At 52.9% G+C, this 11,709-nt stretch overlaps 1 protein-coding gene across 1 annotated transcript; it reads left to right on the top strand.

Annotated features, from left to right (window-relative positions):
* Nucleotides 1–3,570: 3,570 nt before the first annotated feature.
* LOC123092672 (uncharacterized TPR repeat-containing protein At1g05150) lies at nt 3,571–6,725 on the top strand. Its single transcript, XM_044514492.1, has one exon. It carries the CDS (start codon nt 3,943–3,945, stop codon nt 6,469–6,471), a length of 2,529 nt encoding a protein of 842 aa, XP_044370427.1. The 5' UTR covers nt 3,571–3,942; the 3' UTR covers nt 6,472–6,725.
* The last annotated feature ends 4,984 nt before the right edge of the window (nt 6,726–11,709 follow it).

Genomic DNA, 11,709 nt, shown 5'->3' with positions numbered 1-11,709 from the left:
TAACTTTCAATGATGATATTGTATTATATGAGTTATGTGATTTGGTGACCAAATGTTGTTCGGAGTCCCAGATGAGATCACGGACCTGACGAGGAGTCTCAAAATGGTCGAGAGGTACATATTGAAATATAGGATGATAGTGTTCGGACACCGGAAGTGTTCCGGAGGGTATCGGGTACGTATCGGGTCATTGGAAGGGGTTCCGGGCACCTCCGACAAAAGATATGGGCCTATTGGGTCAAGAGGGGAAACACACCAGCCACCAGGGGATGGTGCGCCCCCATATGGGCCGAACCAGGAGGAGAAGGAAAGAGGGGGAGGGAAAAGGAAAGGGGAGGATTCGGCCTCCCCCTTCCTTCCCTCCTCCCTCCTCTTTCCTTCCTCTCCGACAAATAAGGAAAGGGGGCTGAATTAGGTAGAGACCCCAAGTAGGATTCCGCCTACTTGGGGTGCCCCTGGCTGCCTCCCCTCTCCCCCACCTATATATACATGGGGGGCACCTAGAACACACAACATCAATTGTTAGCCGTGTGTGGCGCCCCCCTCCATAGTTTACATCCACGGTCATATTCTCGCGGTGCTTAGGCGAAGCCCTGCGCGGATCACTTCACCATCACCATTACCACGCCGTCGTGCTGACGGAACTCATCTACTTCCTCGACATCTTGTTGGATCAAGAGGGTGAGGGACGTCATCGAGATGAACGTGTGCAGAACTCGAAGGTGCCGTACGTTCGGTACTTGATTGGTCGGAGCTAGAAGAAGTTCGACTACATCAACCGCATTGTCAAACGCTTCCTCTTACGGTCTATGAGGGTACGTAAACACACTCTCCCCCTCTCGTTGCTATGCATCTCCTAGATAGATCTTGCGTGAGCTTAGGATTTTTTTTGAAATTGCATGCTACGTTCCCCAACATAAGCTTCTGTCACTATAGCAACCCATCGTCTAATAACCACTCCACAATGCATTCCCTTAGGCCCAAATATGGTGAAGTGCCATGTAGTCGACATTCACATGACACCACTAAGGGAATCACAACATACATATCATCAAAATATCGAACACATATCAAGTTCACATGATTACTTACAACATGACTTCTCCCGTGACCTCAAGAACAAAAGTAACTACTCACAAATAATAATCATGCTCAAGATCAGAGGGGTATTAAATAGCATAATGGATCTAAAGATATAATCTTACACCAAATAAACCATATAGTAATCAACTACAAGATGTAATCAACACTACTAGTCACCCACAAGTACCAACCTAAGGTTTTGGTACAAACATTGAACACAAGAGATGAACTCGGGTTTGAGAGGAGATGGTGTCGTTCAAGATGTTGATGGAGATTGCCCTCCCAAACATGGGAGAGTTGTTGGTGATGACGATGGCGATGATTTCCCCCTCCGGGAGGGAAGTTCCCCCGACGAAATCTCTTCGCCGGAGGGCAAAAGTGCTCCTGCCCAAGCTCCGCCTCGAGACGGCGGCGGTTCATCTTGAAAGTCCCCATCTGATTTTTTTTTCTATGTCAAAATTACCTATATACCAGAAGATGGGCACCAGAGGTGGGCTTGGCTGAGCACAACCCACCAGGGCGCGCCTGGGGTGCCTGGCGTGCCCAGGTGGGTTGTGCCCACCTGGTGGGTCCCCTCTGATAGTTATTTTCTCCAGTATTTTTTATATATTGCAAAATAATTCTCCGTAAATTTTTAGCTCATTTGGAGATGTGCAGAACAGGTAACTATGACGTAGTTTTTCAGGTCCAGAATTCCAGCTGCCGGTATTCTCCCTCTTTGTGTGAACCTTGCATATTATGAGAGAAAAGACATTAGAATTATGCCAAAAAGCATTATTATGCATAAAAACATTATAAATAACACCAGGAAAACATGATGCAAAATGGACGTATCACACTCCATGTGGATGTTGGTGAAGTAGGGGGCGAACAACTTGCGCTCATCGAACACCGTCTTGATCCTTCTCCAGTACGTGTCGACGTTCTGATTCGAGCTAGTGATTAGGTCGATGCTGACGGTCTTCCATGCTTCGGCGAGACACTCGTCCTACTTGGACGTCCACTTGACGCGAGGCTCGCCCAGCCTGGCATTGGCCCCCCGCTTCTTCTTTAACCCTTTCGTCGCCGTCGTCGGCTCCGCCTCCTCCTCCTCCTCCGCTTGTTCTTCCTCCTCCACCTTCTCGGCGTCGTCGAGCTCGTCGTCCATGTCGACGACGATGTCCATCGTTTCGTCTCGTACGTGGAACTCGGGGCAGGAAGCGACCGCGACCGAGTCGCTCGTGATGATCACGCCCATGTTGGCGTCGGTGGTGTCGATATTGCGGAACTATGGCGGCGAGCCGTGCACGAATGGCAGGGTGCCCCGGCGCAGAGGCGACGTAGGCGAGGCTGAGTACGCCGGTGACGAATAGCTGTATTGGGTGGGAGGTCGGCGGTGAACGCAGGGGAGGGAGTGCGCTGGTCGGGGTTCAGGCCGGAGGGGAGGCACGCGGCGGTGCGTCATGCGAGAAGGTGATGTTGGGGTTGAAACCGCCATGCGCGTCACCGTCGGAGTAGCCAGGCGAGGGTGCGGAGCCCATTGCGACGGGGGCGTACCCACATCGACCGACTCTGCGGCTCCACGCGGCTTGTGAGCAGTGGACGGGCGGAAGGTTCATCCCCGCGCGAGACGCCTCTCCCTGCTCCGCCGCCGCCGCCGCGTCCCTGGCCCTCTTGACGATGAGCCTGTTCCGCCTGTCGGCGGTGACCGCCTTCCGGCGGTGACCGCCTTCCGGCGCTGAACATCCGCACTCCACGCAACGTTCGACATGCCGGGTGGCCTTGCCATCGGCGCCCTCGCCTTCCTCTGCTTCGGCTGGGTGGAATCAGCGGCGGCGACGCAGGGGCCACATACTTCTTCGGCGGCATGGCAGCCGAATTTGATGATGAGGAGAATGGCGGGAGCGGCGGGGGAGAAGTGGGGGAAGCATTGGGGAAATGGAGGGAAGGGGGAGAAAAATGGCAGGAAATAGGCCCGTGTCGCTGACAACACTGGCCCACGCGCCTTTTCTGTTCAGCCGGTGCCCCCAGGCGTCCCCGGAGGGCTAGGTTCGGCTCGGTTTCATCGGTTGTTATTTCGACCCAAACCGGCGATAAACAATGACCCAGAGGCGTGACTGGGCCGTTTTTTCACCGCCGGTGCTAAAAAGGTGTCCAGGGGCCTGTTGGGGGTGGGTGGGTGGGGGGGGGGGGGAGTGGAGATGCTGTTAGTAAAACTGTAAACCTCGAAACATTGGCGTTCTTGCTTTGAAGGATCTAAACCCAAATTGACGGTCCCCGACGACAAGAAGGCTGCCGGGGGCGGACCTACCAACCAGTTCACTCCTGCTGACCGCGGTACCAGCAGCATGACTGGCCGAGGACCGCCACCAGCAGCAGCAGGCCACTGCAACCGCAAAACATAACGGTGCGAGACAGCGAGGGCGCGCGACCGAGCGTGACGGGGTCTCCAACGCCTCAACGTGCGCGCCCACATATACATGCGGCTCCAAAGCCTTGCAATCTTGACCAGTGCCGGCCGGACGGACGGAGTGAGGGGCGGGGCGGGCGGAGCGCCCTATCCACCATGCCCATGTGATTGCGAGGGAACCAGCACGCGCCCTCGCGAATTCAGCCCTCCAGCTAGCCCAGCCACAAGCCAGGCTGCCACCTCCCCCCTTCCAACCATCGTCTCCTCCCTTTCTCTCCCTTCCTTCCACCTCCACCACACCACGCCCACGCCCACGCCGCACCACAACCGCCGCTCCACCCTGGTCCCACCCCACCCCCGCCTCCCCCCTCCCCTCAAATCCCCCGCCCGCGCCCGCCCCCGCCCCCGCGCGTGCCAAATTCGCCGTCCATCGCCGCTCTGCCCCCCCACCCAGCGCGCGGCTTCCCGCGATGGCGCTGTCCGCGTCGGCGGCGTCGGCGGGGAGGGGCGCGCGGGCCGAGAAGGTGCGCAGGATCTTCGAGCGCTTCGACGCCAACGGGGACGGCGGGCTCGACCGGGCCGAGATGGCCAAGCTCGTCGTCGCCGTCAACCCGCGGGTCAAGTTCAGCGACGACCAGATCTCCGCCATCCTCGACGAGGTCTTCCGCACCTACGCCGAGTTCATCCTGCCGGGGGGCCAGGGCCTGTCCCTCACCGGCCTGCTCCGGACCTACGACGACGGCGCAGGGGACGTCGACCGCGACTTCCTCGCGCTCTCCCTGCCCGCCGTCGACTCCGACGCTTCCTCCCCCGAGATCGGCCCCGGGGACGCCGCCTCGTCGCCCTCCCCAACCTCCGGCGCCGCCGTCGCCGCGTCGCTGCTCGACGACCACCTCAAGCCGCTCGGCATCGGCGGCACGGGCCCCTCGTCCAGCTCCCGCGCCGCCGTCGCCGCGCCGGCCTGGGCGACCTCGCCCAGCCACGGGATTGCGTTCGATTCCTCCTGGGCGCTCCTCGACGACCTGGAGATACTCGTCAAGCGCCTCCGCTCCAAGCAGCTGCGGAAGACCTCCTCCATCGACACCAGCGGGGGCGGCAGCAATCTCGACTCCTTCTCTGAGGCCGGCTGGTCCAGGGAGATCTCCGCCTCCGCCGATTCGGGTTTGGCGTCCGCGCCGTGGGACGAGACGAGCCGGGACTACCTCACCTTCGTCAAGGAGCTCGCTGTTCTCCGCACGCGCGCGGACGCCTCCCGCTCTCGCGAGGAGGCCTTCGACAACCACATGGTCATCGGCCGGGCGCTCTCCGAGCACCGCCTCTTCCGAGACGCCCTTGCCAGCTTCCGCCGTGGCTGCGAGCTTCAGCCCACCGACGTCCGCCCGCACTTCCGCGCTGGTAACTGCCTCTACGCCCTGGGCCGCCACGCCGAGGCCAAGGAGGAGTTCCTCCTTGCCCTCGAGGCGGCAGAGGCAGGTAACTCCCAGTCCGCGGACATTCTCCCACAGATCCATGTCAACCTTGGTATTGCAATGGAGGCTGAGGGGATGGTGCTTGGTGCGTGCGAGCACTATCGAGAGGCTGCCATACTGTGCCCATCCCATGCCCGCGCGCTGAAGCTCCTTGGGAGTGCACTCTTTGGTGTTGGGGAATACCGTGCAGCCGAGAAGGCACTGGAGGAGGCCATCTTCCTGAAGCCAGACTATGCTGATGCGCACTGTGATCTTGGGTCAGCCTTGCATGCAGTAGGGGACGATGACCGTGCAGTTCAGGAGTTCCAGAAAGCAATTGATCTTAAACCTGGGCATGTTGATGCCTTATACAATCTTGGTGGATTGAACATGGACGCATGCCGATTTGTGCGAGCCGCGGAGATGTATACTCGTGTGCTGAGCATCCGACCAAACCATTGGCGTGCTCAGCTAAACAAGGCAGTCGCTTTGCTTGGGCAGGGAGAGTCTGAGGAGGCCAAGAAGGCACTCAAGGAGGCATTTAAGATGACACAAAGGGTGGAGGTGTATGATGCCATCTCACATCTGAAGACACTGCAGAAAAAGAAGCCAAAGCCTTCAAAAGGAAAACATGATGCTCAAGGAGAGGAAGCCTTTGTTATTGTAGAAGCATCCAAGTTCAAGAGGGTTGGAAGTAAGACCACATTGCGGCAGGATTTGGCCAATGCCCTTGATATAAGGGCCTTCGAGAGGACAACAAAGCTTGGCCACTGTGATGCTGAGCTTCTGAGGAAAGAGATGAATGAGACTGATGTCCCCGTATCCTACTCAGGCACTGGCATCCCAGAGAAGTCGATCAGGAAAGCAGCTCTTGAGGTTATTCTTCGCAGGCTCCTATCTTTCCTCAAGCCAGATACCTTCCAGGGTGCTGTCAAAGCAATGAACGAAAGAATTCTCTCGGTCCTTGATGCGTCTGGCTCTGGCCGCGTTGATCTTGGGATGTTCTTTGCTATTATTGCTCCAATCTGTTCTGGTCCTGTGGATAGGCGCAAGCGTGTCGTCTTCGATGCACTTCTTTGGCGTCCTGCAAGCGAAGGTGGCAGGGGCCAGATCAGGAGGAGTGACGCGCTAAGTTACATTAAACTTCTCCGTGCCGTTTACATACCAACCCATGGGGCTAGTGATATGCTTGAAATGCATGGGGAGTCTGACCCTACCATGGTATCGTACATAGAGTTCCTCGAGATGTTCAATGATCCTGATTGGGGGTTTGGAATTCTAACCACACTGGTGAAGCTTGAAGGCAGTGATCATGTTCGCCACGGCAGCCACACCTGCTCCATATGCAGATATCCTATCATCGGTTCACGGTTCATGGAAACAAAACACTCCTTTAGCTTGTGTAACCGGTGCTACAGTGAAGGGAAGGTTCCATCAGCCTTCAAGTTGGACGAGTACAGGTTCAAAGAATACAGCAACGAGTCGGAGGCTCTTATAGACAAGTGCATGTGCTTTAACTTGAATTCTAAGAAGCTGGAAGCTGATGCTTGATTGTTCAAGCATCGGCGTTGAGTTGTTGAGCATGAATCTGTGTATGCCCTTTGTAGTTGTGAAGATGCCTAGTTAGCTCTCCTGCCCGCCCTCTTGTAAACTAAGGTGCTGTTCTTTTTGGAGTTCGCCAAATGTGTTCCAACCCTAAGCTGTCAGCTATTCTTCGTTCCAAGTGTATGGGAGCAAAAGCATGTGAACTCCAAATACACTCCTGTAACCACGTCCCAAATCAATGCCACCAAGGCTTTGAAGTATTTCTGAGCCGGATGTGTTGTTCAGACCAAACAGTTTTGGTTGCGCTGTCGTACTATTTTTGTGCATTTTAGGTTTCAGGTATGTAGTATTTTTGAAGGTGTGGTTCCAGGGGCATAACGAAACACCAATATCTATGTTGTTTCTTTTCAACTGCTTTTCTTGGCCGATCTTAACTAGAAGCTTCTTCTCTAATCTTGGTCACAGTGGTAGTGGTTGCTCCCATCATTTCTCTACATCATTCGCATGACAGGTGAGTCCACTCAGTGACCCAAATTTCTGAATCATTTTCGGATGGCTGTTGCAGATTTCTGCCGCTCTAACTGTGGTTCACATGTTTTAATCAAATGGTTGGCTTAGCTTGCTCGTGCAGGCTATTCTTTTTGCGGGAAAAACTTCTGATCTATTCATCATCTGTTAGGGCAGTACAAAGAATAGTAGACGTAAAATTTAAATCTAGATCCTTAGACCATCTAGTGACGACTATAAGCACTGAAGCGAGCAAAGGCGCGCCACCGTTATTGCCCCTCGCTCATTGGAGCCGAGCAAACCTTGTTGTAGTATACTCTCACACCCCTAGATAGATACCTAGGGCCTCTGTATCTAATCTCCGTCGTGTTTCTTTACTTCTTTCAAGGTATCCTCCAGCTATTTTCAGTTCTTGCTTCTGTATCCCAAGCTGCTGCTAGAGTGCTGAATAACTCGATGCTCTTGTTTCGTGGTGCTATGCTATCTTTTTCCCAGAACGTGGATTTATCGCTGGTATTCAGTTGCTCCCTTCTTCAGTCTGTCGTGGCTGTTGCTCAACTAAAAGATTCTTGCTCTTTATGCTTTGTTTAGTTTTCGCCGTCCCATGCTGATGCTGTGCAGGTCCATGAAATCCAGCATGTGCGACCCACTCCAGGGACACTTTCCGCTCTTTTTATTTGTCGGCATTTTTTTTTCTGCCTTATTTTTCCCTGTGTCCATTGGCAAAGCAACACGGTGCTGCAGCGTCACGCGCTCGCCTGGAGGGAAGGAATGCGTATGGCGATCGCCGGCCGAAACTTTTGGCCGGTCACGCGCGAGCCTCCAGATCAAACCATCTTTGCCCGTCTGATTTCCCCCCTACCCCCGCCATCCGTCTCGTCGCTGCCCCGCCGTTTCCATCCCCCACTCCCCACCCCCCACCCACCCCCGCGCGCAACACCGTTACGAGCATGTAGCTCGCCCATGGCTGCTCGCAGCCTCCGCCCTGCAATGGTTGCAGCATTGGGGCCGCCGTCCTCGCCGTTGATGCTCCCTGCACGGGTGCTCGCTTTGCGCACCGTTGTTCGCCATCGTAGCAAATCAGCTCAACGGTGCTAGCTTTTCGGTTTGCCGGTTGCAGCAAATCAGCTCACCCCATGGTCACCATGGTTACCGTTGAAGGAAGAAAAGCCCGTTCCAGCTATTTTGTATGCTGGTTTCAGCAAATTTCAAAATGGTTGCAGCAAAAATAAAATGCATCGTCGCCGCTGACCAACACCGTCATGCATGCATGTAGCAAAAAAAGTCGCCGGTGGTAGCAAAAACAGGCTGCAGTTGTAGCAAAGTGTCGCTAGTCCAGCAGGATGAACTTGGTGATAGTATTTTTACGTGTAGGTTCCAGCAAAGCTCCCCGCCGGTTCCAACAAACTTGATCGCCAGTTGCAACATCCAGTGAGCCTAGGCGCCGCTCCAACTTGTGACTTGCGGCATCGCACAACGCCGTCGCACCTGTACCAGCGCCATGGCCGCGGGCTTTGAAGCAAAATTATATGCTAGTTCCAGCTTCCGCTCCGGCCAGTTCCAGCAAACACAGTGTTGGTTCCCAGCTCCGGCGATGGCCGGTTGCAGCAAAAAAGGATGCTGCTTCCAGCTCCTGCTCCTGGCGCTTCCAGCAAAAAAAACCAAGCAGAGGTGGCGTGCTCCCTAAGGAGGAGAAGGAGGTTGTAACATCCTGGATTTTGCCCTTTTCTTTTTCTTTTGATTTTCTTGGATTTCTTGATTTGAATTTGTTTTTTCTGTGGCTATGTGGTCCTGAAACTTGGGAAGATCATGTCTTCCTCGGTTTCATAGTGGCTTGTCATCTCCAAAACCATCCCTAGATCATGTCATTTTCATCCTAGCTCAAATCCCAATATTATTTTATTAGAAATATTCCTTTTCTATTAAAGGAATTATCCTATTTGCCTTAGGTTGTGAAGCAACCTATACTTCTGTCATTCTAAAAATTCCTAAATAATTCTCATAAATTGTTTGAGTCATATCTTCCTCAATTATGGCAAAAAATTTCATTGCCATGTTAAAAAATAATCCCCCAATAATTCTTTTCCTATTCTTCCCTAAATGGCACTGTGTGAAGCAAGTGCTATTTATCTTTGCCTGATTGCCTCCAAACTTTTTGGACACCTTTTCCTGTCCTTATCATTACCTCCTACCAAAATTAAACTCAATTTGCCTAGTAGATATTCCTGAGCAATTTTTCAAAGTTCCTGTCTGTGGGAAGCCATTGTGAAGGAAGTACTAGCTAGGTTAATCCAAATGAGTTGAACTTTTGCAGGATCCTTCATATGACCAAATCATGACTCTCCACCAAATTTGAGCTCATGTAACCCTTCCATGCGAGCTCAACTTCAAATCTTGGTTTCTGGTCAGATTTTTAGTTTGTGAAGCAACTATATGTTATATTGCTTCAATTAAGCTGAAAATTTACCAGGACATTCTCCTATTATATTCGCTCCTTCCACCAAGTTTTGGCTCATTTCATTTAGCCATTTTCCTTATGCAATGTTTCCAAGTTTCTGGTAAGGATGAAGCTCTGTGAAGCAAGTACCATTTTGGTATTTCCAAATGGCATGAAACTTTTACAGCAGCTTCATATGATCAAATAACTCACATCCTCTAAATTTCAGCTCATGACAATCATGTATGTGAGTGCAACTTCATAATCCCCAAATCTGACCAGTAGGGTGTCGGTGTCAAAACCGGCGGATCTCGGGTAGGGGGTCCCGAACTGTGCGTCTAAGGCTAATGGTAATAGGAGGCAGGGGACACGATGTTTTACCCAGGTTCGGGCCCTCTCTATGGACGTACTAACCTACTTCCTGCTTGATTGATCTTGATGATATGAGTATTACAAGAGTTGATCTACCACGAGATCGTAGAGGCTAAACCCTAGAAGCTAGCCTATGATTATGATTATTGTCCTCCTACGGACTAAACCCTCCGGTTTATATAGACACCAGAGGAGGCTAGGGTTACACAGAGTCGGTTACAAAGAAGGAGATCTAACATCCGAATCGCCAAGCTTGCCTTCCACGCAAAGGAGAGTCCCATCCGGACACGGGACGAAATCTTGAGCCTTGCATCTTCATAGTCCAACAGTCCGACCAAAGTATATAGTCCGGCTGTCCGGATACCCCCTAATCCAGGACTCCCTCAGTAGCCCCTGAACCAGGCTTCAATGAAGATGAGTCTGGCGCGCAGATTGTCTTCGGCATTGCAAGGCGGGTTCTTCCCCCAAATCCAGAGTACTCGTTGTAGCGAATAGTGTCCGGCTTCCCATCAATGTTGTATTCCTCGGCTTCTGTGCTTCAATAATGACCATCTCCACGTGTCGAGCGAATACGAGGAGCCAGAGCATTTTTACATTTGCCACCCCGACCCTGCAGGCAAACCATCTGTTTGAAGAGACGGGGATCCTCAGATCCAAACCTCACCTTCTTCCCTTAAGCAAGCTTTCAACAGAGCCCATCCGGAAAAAACCATTCCATCATGGCCGGTCGCTGCAGCTCCTCTTCTCGCTCCCTTAGCTCTAAGCCAGGTGATTGGGAAGAATGTTCTGTCCCCCACAACCGTTTAGTAGAGTTGCAGACCCAAGGGTTTCTTCCACCGGCGTACATGGTCCCCCTCCGAGCCGGACTAGCCACCTACAATGGCGGGGCGCAAGCGGAGAGATCCCCTAACCCATCTCAGGGGGATCGAGTATGCCTCATCCCATATTTTCTAAGAGGCGTCGAGTTTCCAATCCACCCATTCCTTCGCGGGCTCCTGGAGTTCTACAGCCTCCAGTTGCACAATTTTACCCCCGCCTCCGTGCTGCACATCACATGATACATTGCCCTCTGTGAATTATTCCTGGGCTGCGAGGCTCACTTCGAGTTATGGAAGAAGTTATTGTGCCTTGTCCCTCGTAATCAGGGGGATTCTATATATCAAGTGGGCGGAGCCGAAATATGGCGCATCGCCCAGACCGGATACCTTTCCGGCACTCCAAAGAAGGCATCTGAAGGCTGGCCCTCGGAGTGGTTTTATGTAGATGACATTCCCCTTTTGGACCCAATCCGGACGGGACTTCCTGAGTTTAATAACGCTCCGCTGAAGAAACGCCAAAGTTGGCGCCCTCGGAGCCCCCAGGAGGAAGATTCCAGAGAAGTACACTTCCTGACGGGCAGGATAAAGATACTGGCCCAATCTGGACTGACAATAGTCGAGGTTATATCAATATGCATAATGCGGGGGGTGCAGTGATACGTCCATTTTGCATCATGCTTTTATGATAATATTTATTGCATTATGGGCTGTTATTTCACGTTATGTCACAATACTTATGGCTATTCTCTCTTATTTTACAAGGGTTACATGAAGAGGGAGAATGCCGACAGCTGGAATTCTGGGCTGGAAAAGGAGCAAATATTGGAGGCCTATTCTGCGCAACTCCAAAAGTCCTGAAACTCCACGGAATACCTTAAAATAAATAAAAAAAATCATTGCCAAAGATGAAGGCCAAGGGGCCCACACCCTGCTCACGAGGGTGGGGGGGGGGGGGCGCCCTCCCTCCCTGGGCGCGCCCCCCTACCTCGTGGCCCCCCTGGTGGCTCTCCGACGCCCATCTTCTCCTATATGAAGTCTTTCGATGAGAAAAAAAATAGAAGGCAACCTTTCGGGACGAGACTCTGCCGCCACGAGGCGGAACCTTGGCAG

Source organism: Triticum aestivum, chromosome 4B (genome assembly GCF_018294505.1).
Source record: "Triticum aestivum cultivar Chinese Spring chromosome 4B, IWGSC CS RefSeq v2.1, whole genome shotgun sequence".
Taxonomy (NCBI): Eukaryota; Viridiplantae; Streptophyta; class Magnoliopsida; order Poales; family Poaceae; genus Triticum; species Triticum aestivum.
Note: the sequence above shows the minus strand (reverse complement) of the source record. Positions and strands in the feature narration are given on the sequence as shown.